This window comes from Pholcus phalangioides, unplaced genomic scaffold (genome assembly GCF_987345545.1).
Source record: "Pholcus phalangioides strain wild (caught in Gottingen) unplaced genomic scaffold, Ppha-v1.0 ptg000013l_1, whole genome shotgun sequence".
Taxonomy (NCBI): Eukaryota; Metazoa; Arthropoda; class Arachnida; order Araneae; family Pholcidae; genus Pholcus; species Pholcus phalangioides.
The window spans coordinates 6,518,101-6,542,637 of NW_028301606.1; the positions used below are offsets into that span (position 1 = coordinate 6,518,101).

General features: G+C 38.3%; 1 protein-coding gene across 1 annotated transcript; it reads right to left on the reverse strand.

Annotated features, from left to right (window-relative positions):
- Positions 1-1,478: 1,478 nt before the first annotated feature.
- On the reverse strand, positions 1,479-17,432 carry LOC149078507 (uncharacterized). The gene is made up of 2 exons (XM_089240617.1): positions 15,573-17,432; positions 1,479-3,980 (listed from the first exon to the last, which is right to left on the reverse strand). The coding sequence occupies exons 1-2, from the start codon at positions 15,649-15,651 to the stop codon at positions 3,019-3,021; spliced, it is 1,041 nt and encodes a 346-aa protein (XP_089096743.1). The 5' UTR covers positions 15,652-17,432; the 3' UTR covers positions 1,479-3,018.
- Positions 17,433-24,537: the final 7,105 nt, after the last annotated feature.

Below are 24,537 nucleotides of genomic sequence, written 5' to 3' on the forward strand. Positions count from 1 at the left end.
TTTAACATCGAGGAGCGGCAAGTTTCTCATCTTTATTGAACTTATGCAGCAATTCTGCTTGGCATTCAAGAAAATTCAGAAGCCGCTCCCTGTGATGTTTATGCAGTAATTCTACTTCTGAACATTGAGCAGCCCTCTTCGTAATGTTTTTGAAGCAATTATATATTGTAATTTTGAGCATCAAGAAGCTTCAGAAGTTGCTTCTTATGATGTTTATGAAGAAATTACACTTCTAAACATTGAAGAGCAGCCCTTCGTAAAATGTTTATGCATTAATTCTTTTTACTCGACATTAAAAAGCTTTGGAACCTGCTCTCTGCGATGCTTATAAAGCAATTACGCTTATAATAAAGGGACTACAGAAGCTGCTCTTCGTGATGTTTATGAAGCAATTACTTCTGAGCGTCAAGAAGCTTCAGAAGCTGTTCCTTATGATGTATATGAAGCAATTACACGTCTAAACATTTAGGAGCTAAACATTTTTACTTCGTAATGTTTATGCAGCAATTCTACATGGCATCAAGAAGGTTCGGAAACTGCTCTCTGCGATGTTTATAAATCAATTAAACATAAAGAGGCTACAGAAGCTGCTCCTCGTGATGTTTATGCATCCCACAAATGTACTTGAGATAAGGCAGAAGCTAAAGCTGCTCTTTGAGATGTTATGAGGCAATTATGCTTCTGAATATAAAGAAGCTGCAGAGAAATTACCCCTACCACAAATACACTACTGTACATATACGATATTGATCACGTTTATACTTTGAAAATTGTGATTTGTAAAAAAAAATTACCACATCAATTTTTTCTTATCGCAAACGCCACATTATACTTTGGAACCTTTCTTTTCTTTCTGATCTACCTATATAAAAGTGGACAAAATTTCGCAAGAAACAATTATTCTTCAGAATAACCAAAATATAAGAAAAGATCGAACATCATTTATAAAATGCATGCAAGAGCAATATATTTGTCATCGATGCTCAGCATTTTTATAAGCTATGACTTGATATCATTTTCTTGAGATTCAGTTAGTTAAAATAACATAAAAAATTCTAAATCTTTTGTATAAAAATTATATAAAAAGTCTCTACTTTTTTTTTGTCTAAAGTTTATATGGAATATTGACTTTTCGGTGTGGTATCGTCCTCCAGATAAGTTACAAAAAAAGATGTCTAAAAAAAGAAAATCACAGGAAGAGAAATTGAATGTTTTCTTGTTACGGGTTTGGACCAGGGCTGGACAAATCTTTATTAAAATAATTAGATGCCCGAATCACAATATTTTGAGTTCCCGAAAAATATTACTACTGGATCTAATTAAGTAAATTTTTTTTATATTTATATATACTTTGCTATTATGGGCCGTTCAAGTATTACGTAAGCAAATTTTTAGCCATTTTTGACCCCCTCCCCCTCCTTGTCAGCATAAGTCAGTAAAACGCTGACCCCCTCCCCCCCCCCCTTTGTCAGCAAAATTTCGTCATCAGCTCTGCCCCTCTGAATCCTAACTCATATTTTCATAAAGGGTGGTTGTTATCAAAAGTCAGCAAATCGGAAACCCCCCCCCCATCGATGATGACGTAATACTTGAACGACCCCTTACAAATACGAAAAACTGCGTTAAGCTTGGACAGCTGTTGCCACCTATAATATAAAAAACAAAACTATCTGTCATAATTCTTAGAATAAAATGGTTAATGCTGAGTAAAAATGAACAACATGTGGCATGAAACTATATTTTTTTACCATTGTAAGTTTTCATTCCAGTGTAAATTTTTTGCCCCAAAATAATAGTTACTGTGCTTTTGGGTCTTTTCAAAAAGTAATCTAGCGTTAAACATAAAAACATATTAACAGATATTTAGGCGCATTATATTTACAACGGTATGCAGCATGAAAATTTATAACATATGGCATCATAACATATATTGTTCGTTTTCATGCTGTGTGTGCATACCGGTTTGTGTGTGTGTGTGAAACCAACAACTAACTTTATTTCAAAAAATATGACAGATAGTTCACTTTCCATGAGACTTTAGGCATAGACGTCATAATCAGCATCACTTTAATGGATAGGCATAGGATATTCCCCCGTAGAAACCAATGTTAAAATTGCCGATTTTACTTTAGAAATGCGGAAATTTAATTGGGTTTTCCGCCAGATCAAGAATTTTAAAAATTGAATTGAATTCTTGGTTTTTGAAATAGGTAGCGAATGGTTTTGAGTTCGCTTTGAGATTCAAAGCCCAGAAAACTAAATATAAAATAATTAGGCGGACTCTCACACACTTTTGAGTTGAATATCCATGCTATATTATTGGTTTCAACTTTTTAGTTATATCTTCTCAAGTATGAAAATTAATGTCTCCTTATTACCTTATAATATTCAACTGCATAAATTCATAGTTTTTTTAAAATTAATAATGGCTCATAAATTACATTGAACAACTAGTTGCGCAACTTTAATTGTACAGGCAGACAGATAACTGAACTTAAAAAAAAATCGCAATATTTAGCGGCCATCACAATGAAAAAAAAACTCGAATTCATTTCTACATTTTTAAATTTATATTTGTTTCAATCTTTCATGAGGTGCGGGGGAAATCGCCATGTTGGTTACCTTGGATACGGTTTGTATGATATGTCCCTTCAAAGAAAGATGGAAATATCACGTGATCCAAAAAGCCTCATTTGATAGGTGGCAGCAGGGTCACATATTTTTTGTGATAGATATTTTTGCATAGAAGATAAATGCGAATAAATATTTTCTACCATTTTAAACTCAATCGCAGAATTTCTATCACTTTCGGATACTGTATAATAGGCTCATATAATGTATACATAGTTTTCGGACTTTTCATGAAAACTAAGAAGTATTTTTCTCCTCTTTTTCCGTTAATTACGTCAAGATATAATATTTTGTACCACGTCGGGCATCCGTTCGAAAAAATATAGGCCCAGTCAAAATTTTTACATAGACCGAACATGTCGGGCAATAGATTTGTCCAGCCCTGGGTTAGACCGCTCGATTGATTTTTTCATTTGGAGAATCATTCGGTGACGAGCTTGAGCTTCTGGATGTCTTCTCTTGTTGCTTATGGACTCTCATGCAAGATGACTCCTCGTGCTTGTAAAGGTAACTCTTCAGAGCGAATGCTTTACCACATCTTTCGCATAGATAAGGTTTGCTGTTCGAATGAGTCTGGATATGGGCTCGTAGATTAGATTTGTCAGCGAAGGCTTTGTGGCAAACATTACAGGAGAACGGTTTCTCACCAGTGTGGACTCTAATGTGCCCCTGCAATAGCCAGGCCCTGCTGAAACATTTTCCGCAGTACGGACACTGGCAACCTTGGCTGTGCGTACGCACGTGCATGCTGTACGCGGGCATCGACACGTATATCTTGTCGCAGTGAGGACACTTCCTGGCTTTCTTGTCCGTGACGCTGCGATGCGTCTGGCGGTGTCTGGCCAAGTTGCTGGAAGTGCTGTACCGCTTGCCGCACTCCGGACAGACGTGTATGTCGCGGCTGTGGTTCGACGGCAACACCTGAACCCCACCGGCGATCTTTTCTGTCTTTGGCCGTATCGCGGGAGTAGTTGATGGCGTTCGGATCTTTTTCAGGGTTGGGTTCTGTCGCATTAGTTGCTGGATGACGGCCATCAGATCGGCGTTTGTGTAGCAGCAACTGATTAAACATGGTTGAGATACTACCGGTGCTTGAGCTGGAGTTGTAGAAGACAGTACATACGGGATTGTAGTTGCAGAAACTGCGCACTGATTTGAAGGAGACGAAGTCCGATTGGTGTCAGTCAAATTGGTGGCATTTTTCTTCGGTGTTTCATTCGTTTCATGGGCCGGAGATTTCGGACTCGATGGTTGATACTCATTGTCATCGAAATCATCGGAGGAATCTTCATCGTTGTCGATATACAAACGTCTTTCGGCCAAAGACACTTCTCTTTCTGGACTGCTATCTGCAAGGAAATCAAAATTATCATTAAAAAATGGTTACGTTTTCATAAATTCTTCTCAGGAATAATTAAACGTAGTCCAAAATGCAGTGGCACCCCGACTTACGTCAATAATTTTTTCAATATTAACGACATAAGCCGAGGTGAATTTTTATGCTGATACAGTACACATTGTGGTAAAGGAAAACCGTAGCACACATTTTACTGGCAATCCGTAGATCATGGAAACTCACTTCCAGTTAGAAAAAGTATTTAAATAACGAGTACATTTAAGATACGCCATTCATATAGCGAGGGCTTGCATGGTTATTAAAATACAAAAAATAACTTTTTATTTGGAAACCCTGTCCTCAAAAATCCAATTTCTCTGTCTCTCCTGATGTCAAAAAAAAAAAAAAAAAAAATCCACGAAAACTTCGATATTGTCACAACAGAGTTAGACTGTATGTCTTAAGCCAAAGCCCATACATGATCAACCCATGGTCAGTGGGTCAAATGTGGCCGCGACCTCAAACTCATTTTAAAAAAAGAACTGAGCAGTGCGTACACGGATCCCTTGAGTGACTCGCGGTGTAGTTGTATATCACGTAAGTGGCCAGCGGGATATTTAAAGATCACCTAAGTGAACCGCGGCACAATTCCAGAGCACTTAAGCAGCTCGCAGCAAATTTACAGATCACTCAAGTCAAGTGTGCTGCTCAACCTTGAGGAGAGAGCTGGTCACTTTATAGGTTTGAAACGTACCGCTTAACTGATCTGAAACAGCGCCGCAGGTCACTTGAGTGATCTGTAAGTGTGCCGTGGGTCACTTTAGTGATCTGGAAATATGCCGCGGGCCGCTTGAGTGATCTGTAACTGTGTGCCGCGTGTAACTTAAGTGATATGGAATTGCATCGCGGACCGCTTAAATGCCCTCTGGAACTGTGCCACACATCATTTAAGTGATATGCACTGTAAATATGCCACGGATCACTTAGGTACAGTGGAGTACGTGGGATCGACCTTCGACCTTTTGAGTTGGCCCAAAAGGTTTGAGGGCATAAAAATTCTCTTCCCGAAATATTTTGAGTTACTCCCTTCCAAAATAATTTATATCAACAGAAATTGGTTAATATAGCATATAAAGGGCATTCTCTTTCGATATTTCCACTTTTCACCGAAATATTAATTTCTTTTTCTAATTTTTGGTTGGTTTGGAGGAGGCACGGGACCCCTGAGCACCCCCCCCCCTGCGTACCCCATTTGTTTATGTGATATGGGAATATGCTGTTGCCCACACTTAATGTTGCCCTTTTTACTACTAATGTTGCCCACTTATGCTGTTGTCCTTTTTACTACTAATGTTGCCCACTTATGCTGTTGCCCTTTTACAAAGGGGACCCCAGTATCGATTGGTGAGGGACAATGCAAGATTATGGTGTCGCAGGGAATTTTTCTCTAATAGGGTTGTTAATAAGTGGAATAGCCTACCCCCGGAGGTAGTAAATTGTAACACAATTGACACGTTTAAAATGAAATACGATAAACATGTTGGGGTAAATCGAGAAGTTATCCATTCTTAGAATAAGACAACCATAAGTATTCTTTATGGGCGTTGTATAATATTTTATCATGTGTATATATTGTTTATAATTTGTGTTAATTGCATTTTTAATTGGGTTGCTGTATTTTTGAAATATATGACATCCATATTTTTATGAGCACCTTTTTCTCAGCTACCTCGTTGGGTATTTTGCCTGTTGTGACGTTGTATTTGTATTTAAGTTATTTGAAACTGCACTGTGAGCCACTTAAGTGATTTGTAAATGTGCTGCGGGCCACTTAAATGATCTCGAATAATGCCACACATCACTGAAGTGATCTACAAGTGTGTGACGTGGATCGCATTAGTGATCTGGAAATATGCCGCAAGCCTTCTAAGTGTTCTGGAAAACAGCACTGCGAGCCACTTAAGTGATTTGTAAATGTCCTGCTGGCTCCTTAAGTGATCTGTGAATATACTGCTGGTCCCTTCAAGTGATCTGGATATGTGCTGAAGGCTCCTTAAGCGATGTAAATCTGCACCACGGGTCACTCAAATTGATCTGCGGATATGATGTGGGTTCCTTAAGTATTCTAGAAATTCCACTTTGTTCTTTGTGTTACAAAAAAAATTTTAGATTTGAAATCGTGGTCCACATCAAATGACTCGGAGGGTCATAGGGTGAGCATGTATGAGTTAATGGATCCGCGGCACATTTATAAATCACGTGACTGAACCGCGTCACGTTTTTGAAGTAATAAAGTAGTCCACACTCTCGCGAAGGTTGGGCACTCTTGCCAAAATAGGTGGTCAAAAATAAAAGCCTAAAGTTTCATTTTTCTATCGAACTAAACATTGGAAAAAAAATGTCCAGGGTGATGTTAAATGTTGTTGCTGAAATAGGAGCGACAGTGAATTAGACAAGCTTCAAGTGAGTAGAGAGGGTAAAGCAAACTATATTTTTCCGCGTGAAATTCTATCTGCCTTGTCTCATTTCGAACGATGACGATGATAATGTGATATACTCTGTCTTCTTTACATCACAACCCATTTTCTCCTTGAATTCTACGGAATTCGTGATGTTATTTTTCCCGAATTACAAGTAAGTGATAAATCATGATGAATGTCGTTCTTTACGTGTTAAACAAAAAAAAAAAAAAAGGAAATTACGAAAAATGATAATCAAAAGAATTTTTTGTCATAAAAATTTCGTGGAAAAAATATATATTTTATTTAGCACTCCTTGATTCATCGTCTTTAATGAGAATTCAATCGTTGCATCAAAAAAAAGATAAGAAAAATCATCACATATTTCACCCAATCAGAGTCGTATTTATGGGAGGCGGGCTTAGCGGGCTTATATTTCAGGGCGGCAAGTTCGAAGGTGCGGCATATTTAAGGTATGAGTGGTCAAGGAAATTGATAAAATGTCAGAAGGGCAGCAAAATTTGCATTGCCCGCAGGCGGTAAAATCAATCGAATGACCTAAGGCACGGATGCACAACTTTTTCATTCTGCAGGTCAGAAACGTGTACACAGGGTGTCCTAGTGCTAATGCGGCCTTTATCTCATCATCCGTCTGTCTTAAAGGTATGGTTTCAGTTTAAAAAATGCTCAAAAGGCGTTCATAAATTATCCTGTACCAGTTTTGAGAGTGAAAATACAGTTTTGTGCCACAAAATAAAAAATAAGATACATTTTTTTTATACGATCTATTTGTCCTTTAACTTCCAATTAGAAAGTCGTTTGCTGCCTGTATTTCCTAAGGCCAACCAGAACTGTTCCATATTTCTTAGTGGAATACAAATACAAATACAACGCCACAACAGGCAAAATGCCCAACGAGGTGGCCGATAAAAAGATGCCCATAAAAATATGGATGTCATATATTTCAAAAATATAGCAACCCAATTAAAAATGCAATTAACAAAAATTGTAAATCCATATATACACGTGATAAAATATTATACAATGCCCATAAAGAATACTTATGGTTGTCTTATTCTAAGTATGGATAGCTTCTCGATTTACCCCAACATCACCCCACTAAGATATTTAAATTCAAAAAGCGGAGAAAAGCTATGAAAGAACGGGGCAACAACTTTCAACAAGAGAGGGGGATCGTATACAAATTTAAATTTTTTATTTTGACACTGTATTTTCGTTTTCAAAACTGGTGGTATTTTTTGAACGTCTTTTGAGTATTTTTCAAATTGAAATCATAGCTCTACGATGGACGGTTGATGAGATAAAGGCTGCATTAGCACTTATAGGGCACCCTGTATATAGAGAATTATGGCCGTACGGGACATTCTCGTTAATTTTACTGTCCATACTTTTCTTTTAAAATGTCCCGTTTTTTTCCCTTATTTTCAGCAATTTTTTTTTGTTGGCTGTAATTGACTTTACATACCTTTAACATTTTTCTGGCTGTAATTGGCAACTTAACTTGCCTTTCATAACGTTTTTGGTGATATCCCGTATTTTTATGAAAGAAACGTGGTCAGCCTAGGTATTTATTGTATGAATTATTATGAACCTCTTCGCTGTCCGTATTTGACTCGTGAGCATGAGTTTGTGCAATCCTGATCTAAAGAGTTTGCAAGTATGTGAGTGACCGAAACGGTGTGCAAGCACGGATGTGTGACATATAAATCAAGGACCAGGCCAGTGAGCGATCAAAAGAGTGACTTACAAAGTGTGTGAGTTTGGGAGTGATCAGAAAAGTTTCACACAACAAGGGACTAGGTGAGTGAGCGACAAATAGAGTGGCATAGAGTCTGTGAGAGCATGAAAGTGACCAAAAGTGTGACCTAGAGAGTGTGGAAGCATCTGAGTGAACAAAACGGTGTGCAAGCTCGTAAATGAATAAAAGTCGACCCAGAGAGCATGGGACCAGGCCAGTGAGTGACTAAACGAATGACGTAAAGAGTATTCAAGTGTGTAAGTGTCCAAAACAGTGTATAAGCACGTGAGTAACCATAAGAGCGTAAGCTTTTTAAGTCATTCGTTTAGTCACTCACTGACCTGGTCCCTTGCTCTCTGGGTCGCCTTTTGGTCGCCTACAAGGGACCAGGTCAGTGAATGATCAAAAGAGTGAGCTAGAGTATGTGGAAGCATGAAAGTGAACAAGAGAATGACCTTCACAGTGTTAAAGCAGGGAACTTACCAAAACAGTGACACAGAGAGTCAGGGACCAGGTCAACGAGCGACCAAACGAGTGACCTAGGGAGTATGCAAGCATGTGAGTGACCAAAAGAATTTACACGCATGTAAATGGTCAAAAGAGTTTACACGCATATGAATGACCAAAAGAGTTTACACGCATATGAATGGCCAAAAGAGTTTACACGCATATGAATGACCAAAACAGTGGCCTAGAGAAGGATCTCTATATCTTTAAGAGATCTAAAACAACGTCCCAAGACACTTGAGTGATCTGTAAATGTACCGTGAACCAATTGAATGAAGTAAGAATGTGTGCCTTGAGCGTGCGCCATACATACAACGTATAAAAAAAATTAGGGCTATTCCGATCAATCACGATTAAAAAAAGTTTCAGTCGAGTTAATCAACTCAATTAATCCAAGATCAAAATTTTACCACTTAATTTGCGAATTCACTTGCTTCGTGTTTGACAAAATCGATTTGAGCGATTCAAATTATTTTCCTCTCTGTAGTATTTGCCGTAAGGGTGCTCTTCTTTTGATGATGGGTACGGGCAGTTCCCGCGACTAGAAAACGGTTGAACGGTCTTCACCCGGAAAGTGAAAAGACGTGGGTTCGATTCTCCTCAGGGGCACAGTTGGATTTTAATACAAATACAATACAAATACAAATACAACGCCACAACAGGCAAATTGCCCAACGAGGTGGCTGACTTAAGAACATCATGGATCCCCGAGCCATTTTTCGGAGGCCCTATCTACTACTGCTACACCACACATGCACCCCCCCCCCCCGCCGAACCCTCCAACGAATCGGTACATGCGGGGATGTGTGTGTACGTGTAATGCAACCTGACGTAAAGTTTGTTTCTGTGTAATGCTTGTTATGTGTAGTGCTGTCATCTGCCCCCAGTTTTTCTAACTATGAGTGTTATGGTTGAATGATTTACCGTTGTAGGACTGTTGCTCTCTGTGGCGAGACTTTTCAACTGGGAGATCGGCTCGCATTTGCGCCTTGACGTTGGGAACCACAGAAAACCAACATCAGCCGACCACCACTGTGGGGTTCGAACCCGGATCCTCGCATCACGAGTCCGGCACTACTTTTCTCTCTTTCCTAAATATACCTTCGCATCAGCCAGCTGTTTAAAACCTTTGTAAAGTTTTTTAGTTCATCTGTAAGATTTAATAAAAACTACAGCACCAAATATTCTGAAATTTTGCAGAAATGTTTATTCAAACACAATGGCCATAAGAGGCGAACCGCCCGACGAGGTGGCTGAAAAAAGATGCCCATAAAAAATATGGATGCCAAATGTAACCAAAGTACAGCAACTTAATGTAAAAACATATATCACGAAAGAAAAAACGAATAAATAAAAATATAATACACTGCCCATCAAAAAGACAATGGTTGTCTTATCTAACTATGGATAGCTTCTTGATTTATCCCACTGTGTATATCGTATTTCTTTTCTAAATGCATCAATTGGGTTAGTATTCATGACCCCCGAAGGGGACCTATTCCATTTATTGACAACCCTATTAAAGAAAAACTCCCAGTGACATCACAACCTGTAGTTGTCCCTTACTAACCGATACTACTTTACCGCACACCAGCTCCAGCCATATATCACCATGCAGCAATTTCCAACCAGGTGGGAAATGAAAGCTCTATCCATCGGTGGTCGCCCCCGGCTCGGTAGGTAAAGAACTTGCTTCTAACGTTCTACGTCAGGATTCGAACCCATGGACCTTGACGGTAACCTTCATAGTGGAAGACGAGCATCTTACCACGGTGCCACTTACTAACCGATACTGTCTCCCTGTCGAAGCAGTGACGGTGTATCAATAACTCGTGGTCCATCCTATCCATCCCGTTGAAAATATTAAACACTTCTATTATATCCCCCTCCCCGACACCTTCGTTCCTCCAATGTAAACATATTCAAGAAATCAAGTCTTTCTTTATAGCTAAAGCCTTGTATGAGAACAAGAACACGCGTAGCTCTTCTCTGCACCACCTCAACCAAGTCTATGTCTCTCTGTAGTTATGTGGTCTCCAAAAGCTTACAGCAGGGATGTCCAACCTTTTTCGAATCGCGAGCACTACCTGTACCCATCATCAAAAGAAGAGCACTCTTACCGCAAGTTTGACAAACCCATACATGAAATCAGGGATTTCAATCCTTCAATGCGATTTGTACCAGGTGTTTACTTGATAAAGTGCTCGCGAGCACGAAATCAGACACGAGCATCGAGCACCGTGGTGCTCGCGAGCAACGGGTTGAAGATGCCTGCCTCACGGCATACTCCAGTCCAGGGCGAACTAAGCCTCGGAAAAGCGGAAGAATGACTTTAAGAGAACGTGAAGAGACTTTTTGAGAATGAAACCGAGACATGTTAGTAAAATGAACCTTGAATTTGAACCTGTCGGTCAAATTCAAGAAAAATGTTCGTTAAAATTTTATGAATTTGTAAAGTTTAAAAAATATAAAATTTGGAAAGTTTGAATTCAACATTTTGTTTTTTGAAAATACTTCTCATAGGTCAATTATTAAATCCGATGTGCATTTCACTAACACATGTCGAGTGAGCATTTCTGCAAAATTTCACAATTTTTGGTGCAGTAGTTCCTTTTAATCTTACGTACGAGTTGAAAAACTACAATCAGGAAAATCGCGTTCAAAAGTGTTTCTTCTTGTATAAATTTACACTATAATACTTCTTCTTTATATTTCGAAAGAACAAATTAACCGATTGACTCGAAGTTTTTTGCATTTGATTTGCAACTAATTGAAATATTTTTATAGTCATTTTTGAAAAAATTTAGGAGTAGTGCACCCCCTTAATCGGCTCGGCTAATTGCAATCAAAATGGAAAGGGTTGAAGTTTTGTTTTCCCGCTTACAGGCCGATTGCTCTCAGTATAATTTCCGTCATCATTGTAGGAGATGAAGTGGATAGGGGGAGGGGGAGGGAGGAAGAATTTCAAAACTTCTTAAATGCTATTTAAGTAATCAATAATCATATATGTGCAAAAACTTATGTGCAATTTTTGGTTAAGAAATTGGAAGAGCGATCAACAATGTGCCGATACATGTGCCAGAGAAAAAAAGTTTTTACTAGCGTCCTCTGCTGACTTTCGCTCTTCCAATTTCTTAACCACAAATTTCACATAAGTTTTTGAATAATTTAATAAGTTTTTTTTGCATTAATTTCTGAATTGAAAATATAATAAAATTATTTTATCTCTTTTTTCAGAAATATTTATGTTGTAAGTTATTATTTTTTAACTACATTTATTACAGATAAACTTAATTATAGAGAAATTCTCGGTGCTGACATATATCGGTTAATAAATTTTTAATCAATTTGTTTTTATAAATAAAGTTTTTTTTTTAAAAAAATTCACGTTTCGGTTTTAAAACGTGTTGAAATTAATCAGTTTTGTTTTCTAAAGCATCATCTATTTTGACTTTGAATATCATTTCTAATTTTACACGTATTTTGACTAATTTTGTTCACTCTACTTATCGTTTCCTTTGTCCGAGAAATGAATTTTCAATAATTTGCAAAATCATCGATTAATTTGGCAAGTTGTATGTTATAAAATAATTTAACGCAGTGAAATATCGGTTGATACGGTATTTCTTCCGCCTTAATGAAATAGAATCATTAACCCCTTCTCTCTCACGCCCTCTATTTCTCGTGCCCGTGATATTTCCGGGCTCGAATGTTCAAAAGTAACGCACCGAAAAGATCAATCTATTTCTTATACCCGGAAATTTTTTTACTTCTTATTTTACATACCATATATGGCAGTACCAGACTATTTGTAATGTTATCTACTGTCCATACAAATGATGACAGGTAGATGTACAGTGCCATAGCAAAGTTGTGAAAAAACCTACAGTTGTAACAGATTACAACAAAGATATTGGAGCAGTAGATGTTTTAGACCAATATCTTGGACATTACTTTATTGCTCGAAAAAGGGGTAAGAAATATTATAAAAAAATATTTTTCATGTGCTAGATCAAACTATTTGAAATTCCTATCTTATTTACAAAAAAACAAGGTGGGGGAAAAATACCATTTGATGTTTCGTTTGTCTTTAGCAGATGAACTTATTGAAACGTATCGGTCATCAGACACCGTTCCAAAATGAGGCCGGCCAAGCTTGGAGGATAACCCTAACCGTTTGAGTGAAAGTCATTTTCTTAGACAAATACCTCCATCTGATAAGAAAAGGTAACCATCAAGATAATGCAAAGTTCGTTGTTCGAGAAGAGATGCAAACAATAAGAGATGTAAGGAAGGAAACTCTGTACAGAGTTTAAAATGAAGAGATTTCTGTATAGAGTTTAGAATTAAAAATGAATACATATATTGTTCATACACTTATTTTTATATAATTTCCTTGAATAAAAAAATAGGCACTTTTATTACGGTTTTCCTGAAAATTGTGCGATCTCCAAGGAGTTAAAAAAACTTTAAAAATTTGTTGGTTATTACAATGTACGCGTATTTCGTAGTGTTTATCTATGTATGTGTAGCGTTACCTACGTAATGTACGTATTTCGTAATGTTTATATAGCACGTATGTGTGTGCTCTATTCTATGCGAATATCTAGTTTCAGACCGATCGTCGCCAAATTTCGCATACATATACTAAACGGGACCAACTAAAAAAAAGGTGACTCTAAAGTTCGTCAGATCTCCGCAAATGCAGGGAATGGGTGAAAAACTGTTGGAACAACAATGATTAATGGGCCTCAACAATGACTTTCAGAATGTTAATTTGGTTATAACGTGATTCCCAAACGATGTGTACTAGATATGTTTACTCCTTTAAAATGGTTTATAACTTCTTGAATTCTCCCAATATAAGCAGAAAACCCGAGATTTTTGCTAGTTTATTATGTTTCAATGTAGCAACCAGTGGAAGGTACGCAGGTTGCCTTTGTAGCATAGTGGTGTAGCACGCTTATTTCCCGCAACGGCAGTTAAATTTTCTTTCCTGAATTCATCTTTGTATTAGCCAGGTGTTGAAACCTTCGTAATGATCAGCGAACAGTGACATAATCTTCAGATATAAAGAATTAATTAAAGGATGTCATTGATGTAGTGTTTACGTCATCAAAACAGCAGTGCCGTTTTGAGGCTCTAGAATCGAGCAACGAGGATATAAATTAATGAAGCTCTGGACTCAGGGGTAAAATGTCACGCCTTGTGAGGTGTCGTTTGATTCGTTTCAGGAAATTCTTCAATTATACAATGAAGAAAAAATAGAATACATGTAAAACTTGTGGTAAGAGAAAATACTCTGAAATATTTTACCTCCATAAACCTGAACATGTGGCTAATAGATGGCTTCAGAACTGTCGAAATCACACTCAAATTATATTGGCTTGTGAAAATTCCACAATGTCCAAAAAAATTGATCATGGACTTCTCAAGCATCCAAGAAGGTCAGGGTTCTCGAGGTTAGTTTAGTGCCACACACACACACACACACACACACACACACACACTAGCGACCCCAGCATGTACTACCAAATGGTGTATACGCAGTGGGAACTCATGGTTGTGGTCCTGACACGGGGGTACGACAGAAACGGTGACATGAACACATAAAAAGATTGCTACCGACTTGACGTTGAGGGGTTAGCGCACCACCCTTTCGGTGAGTGTAAAACAGGCTGCCGTTCGGAAGCGGAAATAAATTGTAGCTCCCCAGTCTAATTAGCCCTCGTGAGCAGAAAATACCCATAGTGAGACAAAAATTACCAAATGACATCCCTGCGATCATGAAAAAAAAAAGAAGCTTTAGTTCAATCTATCAGAAACATGTGAGAGAAGTTTCTATATATGATTACATTCACAGCAGCCGGAACCTGGAGGCTTTTGCTGCTCGATCCCTCCTGCCAATGAACTTTATAAGAGGGATTGAATATCCCAATAATTTATTGACGATTTTTGTCTCACCGCGTTTATTTTCTGCAACAAGGGCTAACTAGACTGGGACCTACAATTTATTGCCGATTCCGAACCGCAGTCTTTTTTACACTCACCGAGGGGTTGTTGCGCTAGCCCCTCGATATGGGACTCCCTACAGTTGCAATATTTTTCTGTGTTCATGTCGCCGTTTCTGTTGTGCCCCTGTGTCAGGAAAGTTTCTGACAATGATGAACCGGGTATCGAACTCGCGACACCTCTATACATCCTTTGGTACTTTAGGCGTGTACCTTATCTACCTGGGGTATCGAACTCGCGACACCTCTATACATCTTTCGGTACTTTAGGCGTGTACCTTATCCACATGGGCTACCACGCCCTCAATAATTCATGAACATACAATGCAACGCACGTGTTCTCTACATATGTTCTTAAAACGAAATTGAATTGTTACTTATTCACGTAAAGCTGTAATCTAAATAATCAATTGCAAAAGAATCACATGCATGAAAATGACAATATGATGTCGATAATATAAGGTGGAAAATAAAATCACCCACGAGGTAATAAAATATACACCAACTTCAAGAGATCATTTCTGAACCAGAAACGGCTTCGCGTGAAATTTTTATGTGCCAATCTCTGAGTAAGGTTGTCATCTAAGCGTGCTAAAATATACAACATCTAGCTCCAAAGCTGAAATATTAGACAAAGCAAAATACTCGCTGTCCTCGAATGAGGACAATGGGTGGGTGGTGAAAACGGGTTAATATACATCTATTTTTCAATATTTCAAATTTATTCATCCAATAAAATTTAAATTTTTTCTAATGGATCATTTAATTTCATTTGGTTGAACAAATACTTTTATAGCAATTACGTTGATAGAATATTACGATTAATAATTGAAAAATATTGAAAGGTGATAATATTCATCTTGACTCACCCTTAGACGTCCAGCTGATTTCATCATCATCCACGACGGAGCTGTACCTTTTATTGGTAATAAGGAATGCTCTAGGCATCTTCAATCAATGTTTTTTTTATCACAGTTTCTTACGGATTAACACATCTCAAAATACTTCACAAAATACGTCGATAGTACATTCACGTTTACTTGACATTGACAGATATCTCAAAATTCAAAGCGGTGAGAATCTCAATTTTCTTCATGGATCCACGGGGAATCAGTTAGTTACCATCTCGTAGGTGAACACACACACACGCGCGCGCGTTTACGACACTTATGTTGATGTTGCCAAGACAGTGGACTAAGCTAATCTGTGGAGCGTGTTGTTCCAAATAAAGAAAAGTATTATATGTATTAAAAAAACATACACACACACACATACACCGTGGGGGTATATCTCCTCGCAGAGGCTCTGGTAGGGTCGTAGACACGTGGATCGTTGCTCGCAAAATCCTCCTCCTTTTCTCTTCCTGCAGAGAATCTTTTCCAAGATTCTTTTTTATATTTCTTAATATATCTTCTTCTCTACCTTCTAGTAAACATCCACTGCCATCGACTTCCTCTCTCTCTCTCTCTTCACATTTTTATACGTATTATTTCTTCTAACAACACGTGTTGCTGATTATAATGCACGTATCAACGGGTAAGAAGTTGGCGTAACATCAAAATCCTAGAGGAAGTCGCGGATATGTGGACATATGTTACCAAATGTCATCACGGATAGTACTGCTATGAGTTTAGTGACACATGAGGAGCTCGAGGTATGTGACACATGTTGATGGTAGAAGAGAAGGATACTCTCGAAATATCGATTTCATATAAGATTTGATAACAGTTAGCAATTAATGGGCACTGACGGTGCTGTAGAATCAACTTGGAATTTAAACCACCTGAGGATTTTCAAGAACGTGATAAAATGAACATTTTAGTCGTAGGAAATTCGTGGATGGAACTCGAAGATCCGGCGTGTTGTTGACAGCCCAAGAGAGAAATCTTGAAGTTCCAATTTCATAAAAGATTTGATTTTTTGGAGTTTGATAATAGCCAATACTGGGCACCGGTGGAGCTGTAGAATCAATCAACTTGAAGCCCAAACCACCTGAGGATTTTCAATGACGTAATAAAATCAACATTTAAATCGTAGGAAGTCCCTTCCAATCATTCATGGATGAAATTGTAAGTCCGTTTGCATCAAGAAAACAAGCAATTTAATAACTATTACATCTTCAACCTCTAAAGGTCAATTTCCAATGAATATGGTTGCTGCTGTTGCTGGTTGTCACAAGGTGAGAGAGAGAGAGAGAGAATACTGCTATGAGTTTAGTGACGTATAAGGAGCTCGAGGTATGTGAGACATGCTGATGTCATAAGAGATAGAAGTCTTGAAATGTCAATTCCATAAAAGAATCGACTTTTTGGAGCTCGATAATAATCAGCAATGGATATCGATGGGGCTAGTAGAATCAACTTGAAGTCAGTCCGAATCACCGGAGGATTGATTCAATAACGTGATAAAACCAACGGAAGTTGCTTCAAATCATTCATGGACGAAACTCCAAATTCTACGTATGCATCAAGAAAACGACAGTTTAACAACTAAACATCTTCAACCTCTCAAGGGAAATTTCCAAAGAATACGGCTGGCTGCTGTTGCTGGTTGCAACAAGGCAAGAGTGAGAGTGATAGGAAAAATCTTACAAGTATTTTTCTGCTCACCGGTGGATTGCGATTTTGGGATGGCAGCCAACTTACTTAACACTACTTTTGTATATACGGAGAAGATGACGATGACTCTCTTCAAGAAAGCTACTAGAGTCAAAAACTTTTCCTCTCTCTCTCTCGGCAGATGAAGAAGAGGATGATGGGAGAGGCAAAGAATAAGATGCTTTTTTGAAGAGTGAGAGAGTCTTTGCGGACCAATAGCTGTTTTGGGAATAAGAAAGCAAGAGAGAGACAGCATTGGGATTTAAAAATAACTTTTTTTGCTAGCGAATGATGACATCTGGCACTTTGCAGGAGCCTTTAAAATCATATCGAGTTTATATATATTTTTTTTTTGCTTATCCTTCGACTACATGTTTCTTCCCTTGAGCAATAAAATTGATGTAATATAGGATTTGAAAACTTGCGACGATTGATTGAGATGAAATACCTCACTAAATTCTCATAAATATCTCGAGAAAAATCTTGAGAATGACTTGCAATTAAAAGAAACAATCGGACTCTCACTAAGTGGTTTACCACAAGTACTTCAAGGACTGCCCTTACTAGACGCGGGGCCCGGTGCGAAAATAATAGCGGGGACCCTTAGCTCCGATTTCCTTCTTCTGTGGTTGGGGAATCGAAAATATTCAGAAAATCATTAAAATTCACAATAAATGCAAGAAATAATTTCACATGAAAATTTGGACTCCCAGAATCGAAAGTTCAGAATTCCAGAATTGATAATTAAAAAAAAAGAATTAGAATATTAGAATCATTTGAAAAATAATTCCAGACATGGTGGAAATTCAGAATTTACGAAAGAAATAATTCTGGAAGATTTACTTAGGGAGGTTCGATTTAATTAGGAAGATGAGATTAGATTTAATTAGGGAGATGAGATTAGATTTAATTAGGGAGATGAGATTAGATTTAATTAGGGAGATGAGATTAGATTTAATTAGGGAGATGAGATTAGATTTAATTAGGGAGATGAGATTAGATTTAATTAGGGAGATGAGATTAGATTTAATTAGGGAGATGAGATTAGATTTAATTAGAGAGATAATTTCTAAAAATTCAGAGTTCCAGAATGATTTGTTTATGAAAATGCAGAGTTCCAGAATTATTTCTTTCTAGATTCGCACCCCAGAGCACCGCAGCAACTCCTGTTTTAAGGAATTTCTAACACATCGATGCATGCCGGAATATGCGTTTTAGGGGTATGTGTGGCCTAAACGTACTCCAGAGGTATCCAGTTCGTGTGGACAATGAGCCGATATTGCCATATGGCGATGTGGCCTGGGCATCTTTCGGTTTGACGGCCTAAACGTACTTGTGTCGTCGAAATTATGTGTAGGACTACCAGACGTCCTCCTTTTTGATGTAATTTCAAGTGTCCTCCTACATTTCGGAAAATTCTCCCTTTTGTCCTCCTCTCTCTTTTTAGGTTTCCAGAACTATTATTATTTTTATATTCCTTTGAAATATTTTTTTTTCATCTCTTCATCGATATGAGAGTTTTGTATGTGTGGTCTTTTCCAAGCGTTTTTCACACGCTTTGACGAATCGCTGTCGAAATTCCCAGAGTACAAGAACCCAAGTTGCCTCCAAGCAGAGCAGATACTATTTTAAGCACGACCCATCTTACCATAGGTCGGTGTTTCTCAACCTATAGTCCGCCGCCAGAGGTGGTCCATGACGATGGCGTGGGTGGTCCGCCGGCAGACTTGATAATTTAATTTCAACTGAATGAAACATTATTCAACCGTTGTGATTGATACAGTCGAGTCCCGTTATAACAAACTCCAAGAGACCGGAGAAATCACTTCGTTATAACGAAATTTCGTTATAAAGGAGCTCCAGGTTTTTGCATTGTTCCTATATAAACTCATCTGGGGGTACTAGAAAAGTGTTCGTTAATACGAGATTTTCGCTATAACGGTATTCGTTAAAACGGGATCCGACTGTATTAATAATTACGGTATGGGCTCAAAAAAAATATTACACCTTCATACTTACTTTCACCATAAACCATCGAGGAAAATCCGATCATAAATACGGGATATCACTAAATTTTGCCAAAATACTATTGCCTTAAATGCAATTCGATAATTATTGCTGGTAAAATTGCTGAAGAGAGATGAAGGGCTGCAACAAATCGCAGTAAAAAATGTATTTCACGAAAAAAATATTCAATTGTTGAGATTACCATATTTTATTCAGAAAAATACGTTGAATTGGGATCTTAAATAGGATAATATAGATAATATTGCCAATTGTGATAAAAAAAAAGTAGTCAGAAGTAGGCACCATATCACCAACTGTTATTATTTATTAAGATTGCTGAAAAATTGCAAAAAAAAAAAAAACGCTAAACCTGACAAATATCTGAGATGAATATTTGTATTTTTTGCCATAATAGTATAATATAATTTATATGTTATGAAAACGCTTTGTACTCACAACTTTAGTAAACATTAAAAATTCAGATAAACTGGAAAAACGGGACAAATACATAAAAAACATCGGAACAAACAAAATTACAGGAATGTCCCGTATTACAGGGACACAAGTGATCCGTCAATTTGTTTCAGACCTTTTGCTGGTCCTTGGGTACAGAAAGGTTGGGAAAAACACTGCCCTAGGTTAATATGAAAAAAACAGTCCGAAAAACAGCTCCGGAGAAAGAAAACGGCCCGAACGAACCATGAATGTCATGGTTCGCTCACCAGCAGCCATAACCTGAAGTTGTGAGGGAGAGGGTGTTACCTGCTTCCATTCAGAAATAAAGGAAATATGCAAACAACATTCAATGCTGGTTCCTACGTCAAATCGTCTCTGTGCAAAAATGTAACGCTCCCAAGAGGTAAAAGATAATATTCTCACGGGTAAAGCTTGAAGAGGCTGGTCCGCGGTTTGGATTGGACTTATATGCAAATACAAATACAAATACAACGCCACAACAGGCAAATTGCCCAACGAGGTGGCTGACTTAAGAACATCATGGATCCCCGAGCCCCTACCTACTTCTGCTACACCACACATGCACCCCCCCCCGTGGAACCCCCCAACGAATCGGTACATGCGGGAATGTGCGTGTACGTGTAGTGCAACCTGACGTAAAGTTTGTTTCTGTGTAATGCTTGTTATGTGTAGTGCTGTCATCTGCCCCCATTTTTACTAACTATGAGTGAAGTGTTATGGTTGAATGATTTACCGTTGCAGGACTGTTGCTCTCTGTGGCGAGACTTTTTAACGGGGAGATCGGCTCGCATTTGCGCCTTGAAGTTGGGAACCACAGAAAACCAACTTCAGCCGACCACCACTGTGGGGTTCGAACCCGGATCCTCGCATCACGAGTCCGGCACTATATGGCTCGGAGAAAGGTGATAAAATGTCTCAGATTGACACAAACTGCAAAATCCCTCCGGCAACCCCCACAAGCCGGCTGGAAGTACTGGAGAGTCTCGGTGGTCAGCATCAAAGAAGTAGATGGTTTGTGATTCGTAGAACAGACTCAACAAGGCCATGAAAGCTTTCAGAAATGTCAATAAAGTAACAGGACAAGGTTCTATGAAAGCCAAGGAAAACCTCTCCATGCTCCAGGCAAAGGTCACAATGCAATAAAACTGACCAAACGGTATGAACAATTCATGATAATCGAAGGGAGATTGATTGATTGTTGACCGCTCACGCCTACAGCTGTTGAATCGAAGGGAGAGATGGATCAGTTATTTTTACAACAGGAACACTATTTGGTGGTTTTTTTTGTTATGTTTTAACTTTGCCGCACCGTCAAATTGGGAAAAATTACGTCACCAAAAGTTTATGTGCAGCAAATTGCCCTGTTTTCTCAGTTTTCGAATATGGTACCCTAATTAAGTGTATTTCATGTTCTAATGGTGCTGCCATCTTTCATTCATATTTTTGAAGTGAAATATAGAAAGGGCTTGAAATTTCATGAAATGTAAGTACCGTGTCCAAGGCCTGCCCCCTGCGGAGAGACTTTCCCAATAAGAGAGACCAACTCACATTCGTTTCTCGAAGTTAGAAAACAACTTCAGTCACCTCTATATTTCAGATTTCAGCGAAGTGATATGATTGAATATTCGTACCGTTTGTAGGCCCGTTGTTCTCGGTGGCGAGACATTTTAACAGGCTCGCATTTGCTCCTCGAAGTTGGGAACCACAGACAGGACCGGACTTAGGCAGGTGCGAAGGGTGCAGTCGCACCGGACCGCTAAATTTTAGGGGCCGCAAAATGAATTGAAAACACTTTGATTACATAGAGCAAAGTAGTTTGATAAAGATACTTTGATTACATGGAGTGACTTCTTAACAAAGCAATAGCTTACAATTCGGTTCAAGATAAGGGACCCTCGAGGTCTAGGATTTTGACAACCCCCTCCCAAACCCAGAACCTGTTTCTCATAAGTGCGGGCCCTGGGCAAATATTAATTTTTTTGGTGGGGGGGGGGGCACCCTTATACATAGGTTCTTTTGAGGCAGAGGCGTGGGGAGGGATCCGTACCTACAATGCAAAATGCAGCCAATTTCAGTGGCCTAAATAATCTGTGGGCAAGTGTCCCATTTACCCATGTGTGGAAACAGGCTCTGCCCAAGCCGAGTGCACGTGTGTTTGTAGCCCCGGGCACTAGACAAAAAAGAGCACCCTAACTACGTACTGTATTTAAAACTACACGGGGGTGGCAAAATGCATGCTTGCCACAGCTAAAAGAGTATTTAGTTGTAACTTCGGGTTGTCTAGCCCTCACAGCCCTTCCATTGTGTGGTGCACTGTGTACAGTTATTGTAGACATGGCACCCACATTTTCAGCAGAGTCTCTAGCATAGGCACTGAAAACCCCTGGGGGGTCTGAGACCATTTCATTCAAGTGGGTACTTAAGGATCGGAAAAAATTATTTCGGAGGTCTGCAAAGCTGTTTTCGCACTGTGCCGCAAAACTCTTAAGCCCGTCCCTGACCACAGAAAACCAACTTCAGCCGGCCAATGTGGCGCCGGTAGGTTTCAAACCAGGGCCCTCGCGATGCGGATCTGTCACCATGACTACTCGACCACCACAGCGGCACTAGTACTTATAACCGAGTTTGACTGTATTGAGTGGGGGGAAAGGCCTAATAAAAACACATTTTTGTTTCACGTTTCACAGTGCAATTTATTTTTCGCAGGAAGAAAAGGATAAATTTCCGAAAATGGGACAAAAAGGGAAATTACAAGAACGTCTGAAGACGCTTAAATGACATGAAAATCAGGATGTATGTTAACCCTAGTTAGCGGTTGCTTAAAAATTAGTGGCTTAAATTTGCCGCATTCCCCCTTCAACACGTAAGTAGTGTGGCCATCTATCGAGATCTATAAGAAACATTTTTCTTTATCCCTCGATGGATGAAAGACATGTTAACGAAGTTGCTATTTTGTTGACAGATGGCAGCACGTATTCAAAAATTCTAAATTTTGATTTTTTTTTAAATCTGAAATTCTCTACCTGAATTTTCATTGATTCCAAAAATTATTTCTCTCAATGATTCTTAATTTTCACATCAATTTTAAAATTATTCCTTCCATTTATTTTCTAAAATCTCTTCTTTTATCAATTTTGATTCTCATTAATTCTAAAATTATACTTTATTTCCTCCAAAATGATTTCTTTCAAAACTTCTTTCATAAATTCTGAGTTTTCACTAATTCTAAAATGATAAATTTTCATTAATTCCAAATTTTCATTAATTTCAAATTTTCATTATTTCCAAAATTATAAATTTTCATTTATTTTAAAATTTTTATTATTTATTTAATTAATTCTAAAACTCTGAATTTTTATTAATTTAATTTTTTTTTTGTTTATTTCAAAATTTTCATTAACCAAATATAGTTTCTTTCAAAACTTCCGAAATTATTTTGCTCATCAATTTAGCACTTTTTTCCGACGTTTCTAAGATTATTTCTTTCATCAAAAATCAGTTCACTCCTAAATCACTTCCTTATCTCCAAATTTCCACAAAATTATTTGTGCCTTTCATATAAATTTATGTAATTCCTACCCCTACCAATTATTTGTTTAATCGGGGCTCACGAACTTGTCAATACGTCCCTGATAACACCGAACACCCTTTCCGGACTGAATATATAGTGCACCTTCTCCATATACAGTTAAACTCGGTTAGAACGACATCGAAGATTCCGGGGGTATTTTGTTGTTAGTGTCGTTACAACCAAGGTTGACGTTTTAACGACATTTTAGGTATTAAAAATATAATAAGATTCTTTCAAAGAGAGAGTAGTGTGCGTGAAGTTCTCTTGTTTTTCAGTGAAATTTCGATAGAACGATACTCTTCGGACCAGGAAAAAAATAGTGTTGAAGACGGATCATTGTTATATCGAAGAGCATAAATTTAACATTAAATTATATGCATTTCCAAACAAGACTTAAAACATTATCACTGCAGAGGGATTTATCGTTATATCTATAAATATCACCAATTCTCGGCTTAATCGCGAACTATTTCTAATACGTAGAGCCCGAAAGTTCAGGCAAAATGCCATAAATGTTTTTTTTGTTTTTTTTTGGCTATTTTCAAACTTTTTTTTGGTAAAAATGCCTTTTTTTAAGTTTTCCTGTCATAACTGCCTATTTTAACATATTTTTAAGTTTATTAGTGAATTTCAGAGGCAATAATCTATAAAACTTGAATATTCCGAGCATTGAAAACAGAAGAATTACAAATACAACGCCACAACAGGCAAATTGCCCAACGAGGTGGCTGACTTAAGAACATCATGGATCCCCGAGCCCCTACCTACTACTGCTACACCACACGTGCACCTCCCCGGAACCCCCCAACGAATCGGTACATGCGGGAATGTGCGTGTACGTGTAGTGCAACCTGACGTAAAGTTTGTTTCTGTGTAATGCTTGTTATGTGTAGTGCTGCCATCTGCCCCCAGTTTTACTAACTATGAGTGAAGTGTTATGGTTGAATGATTTACCGTTGTAGGACTGTTGCTCTCTGTGGCGAGACTTTTTAACGGGGAGATCGGCTCGCATTTGCGCCTTGAAGTTGGGAACCACAGAAAACCAACTTCAGCCGACCACCACTGTGGGGTTCGAACCCGGATCCTCGCATCACGAGTCCGGCACTATAACCACTCGACCACCACAGCGGCGTCTCTTTTTAAAATTTTCCAACTCTCTCGGTACTAATTATCATCGGAAAG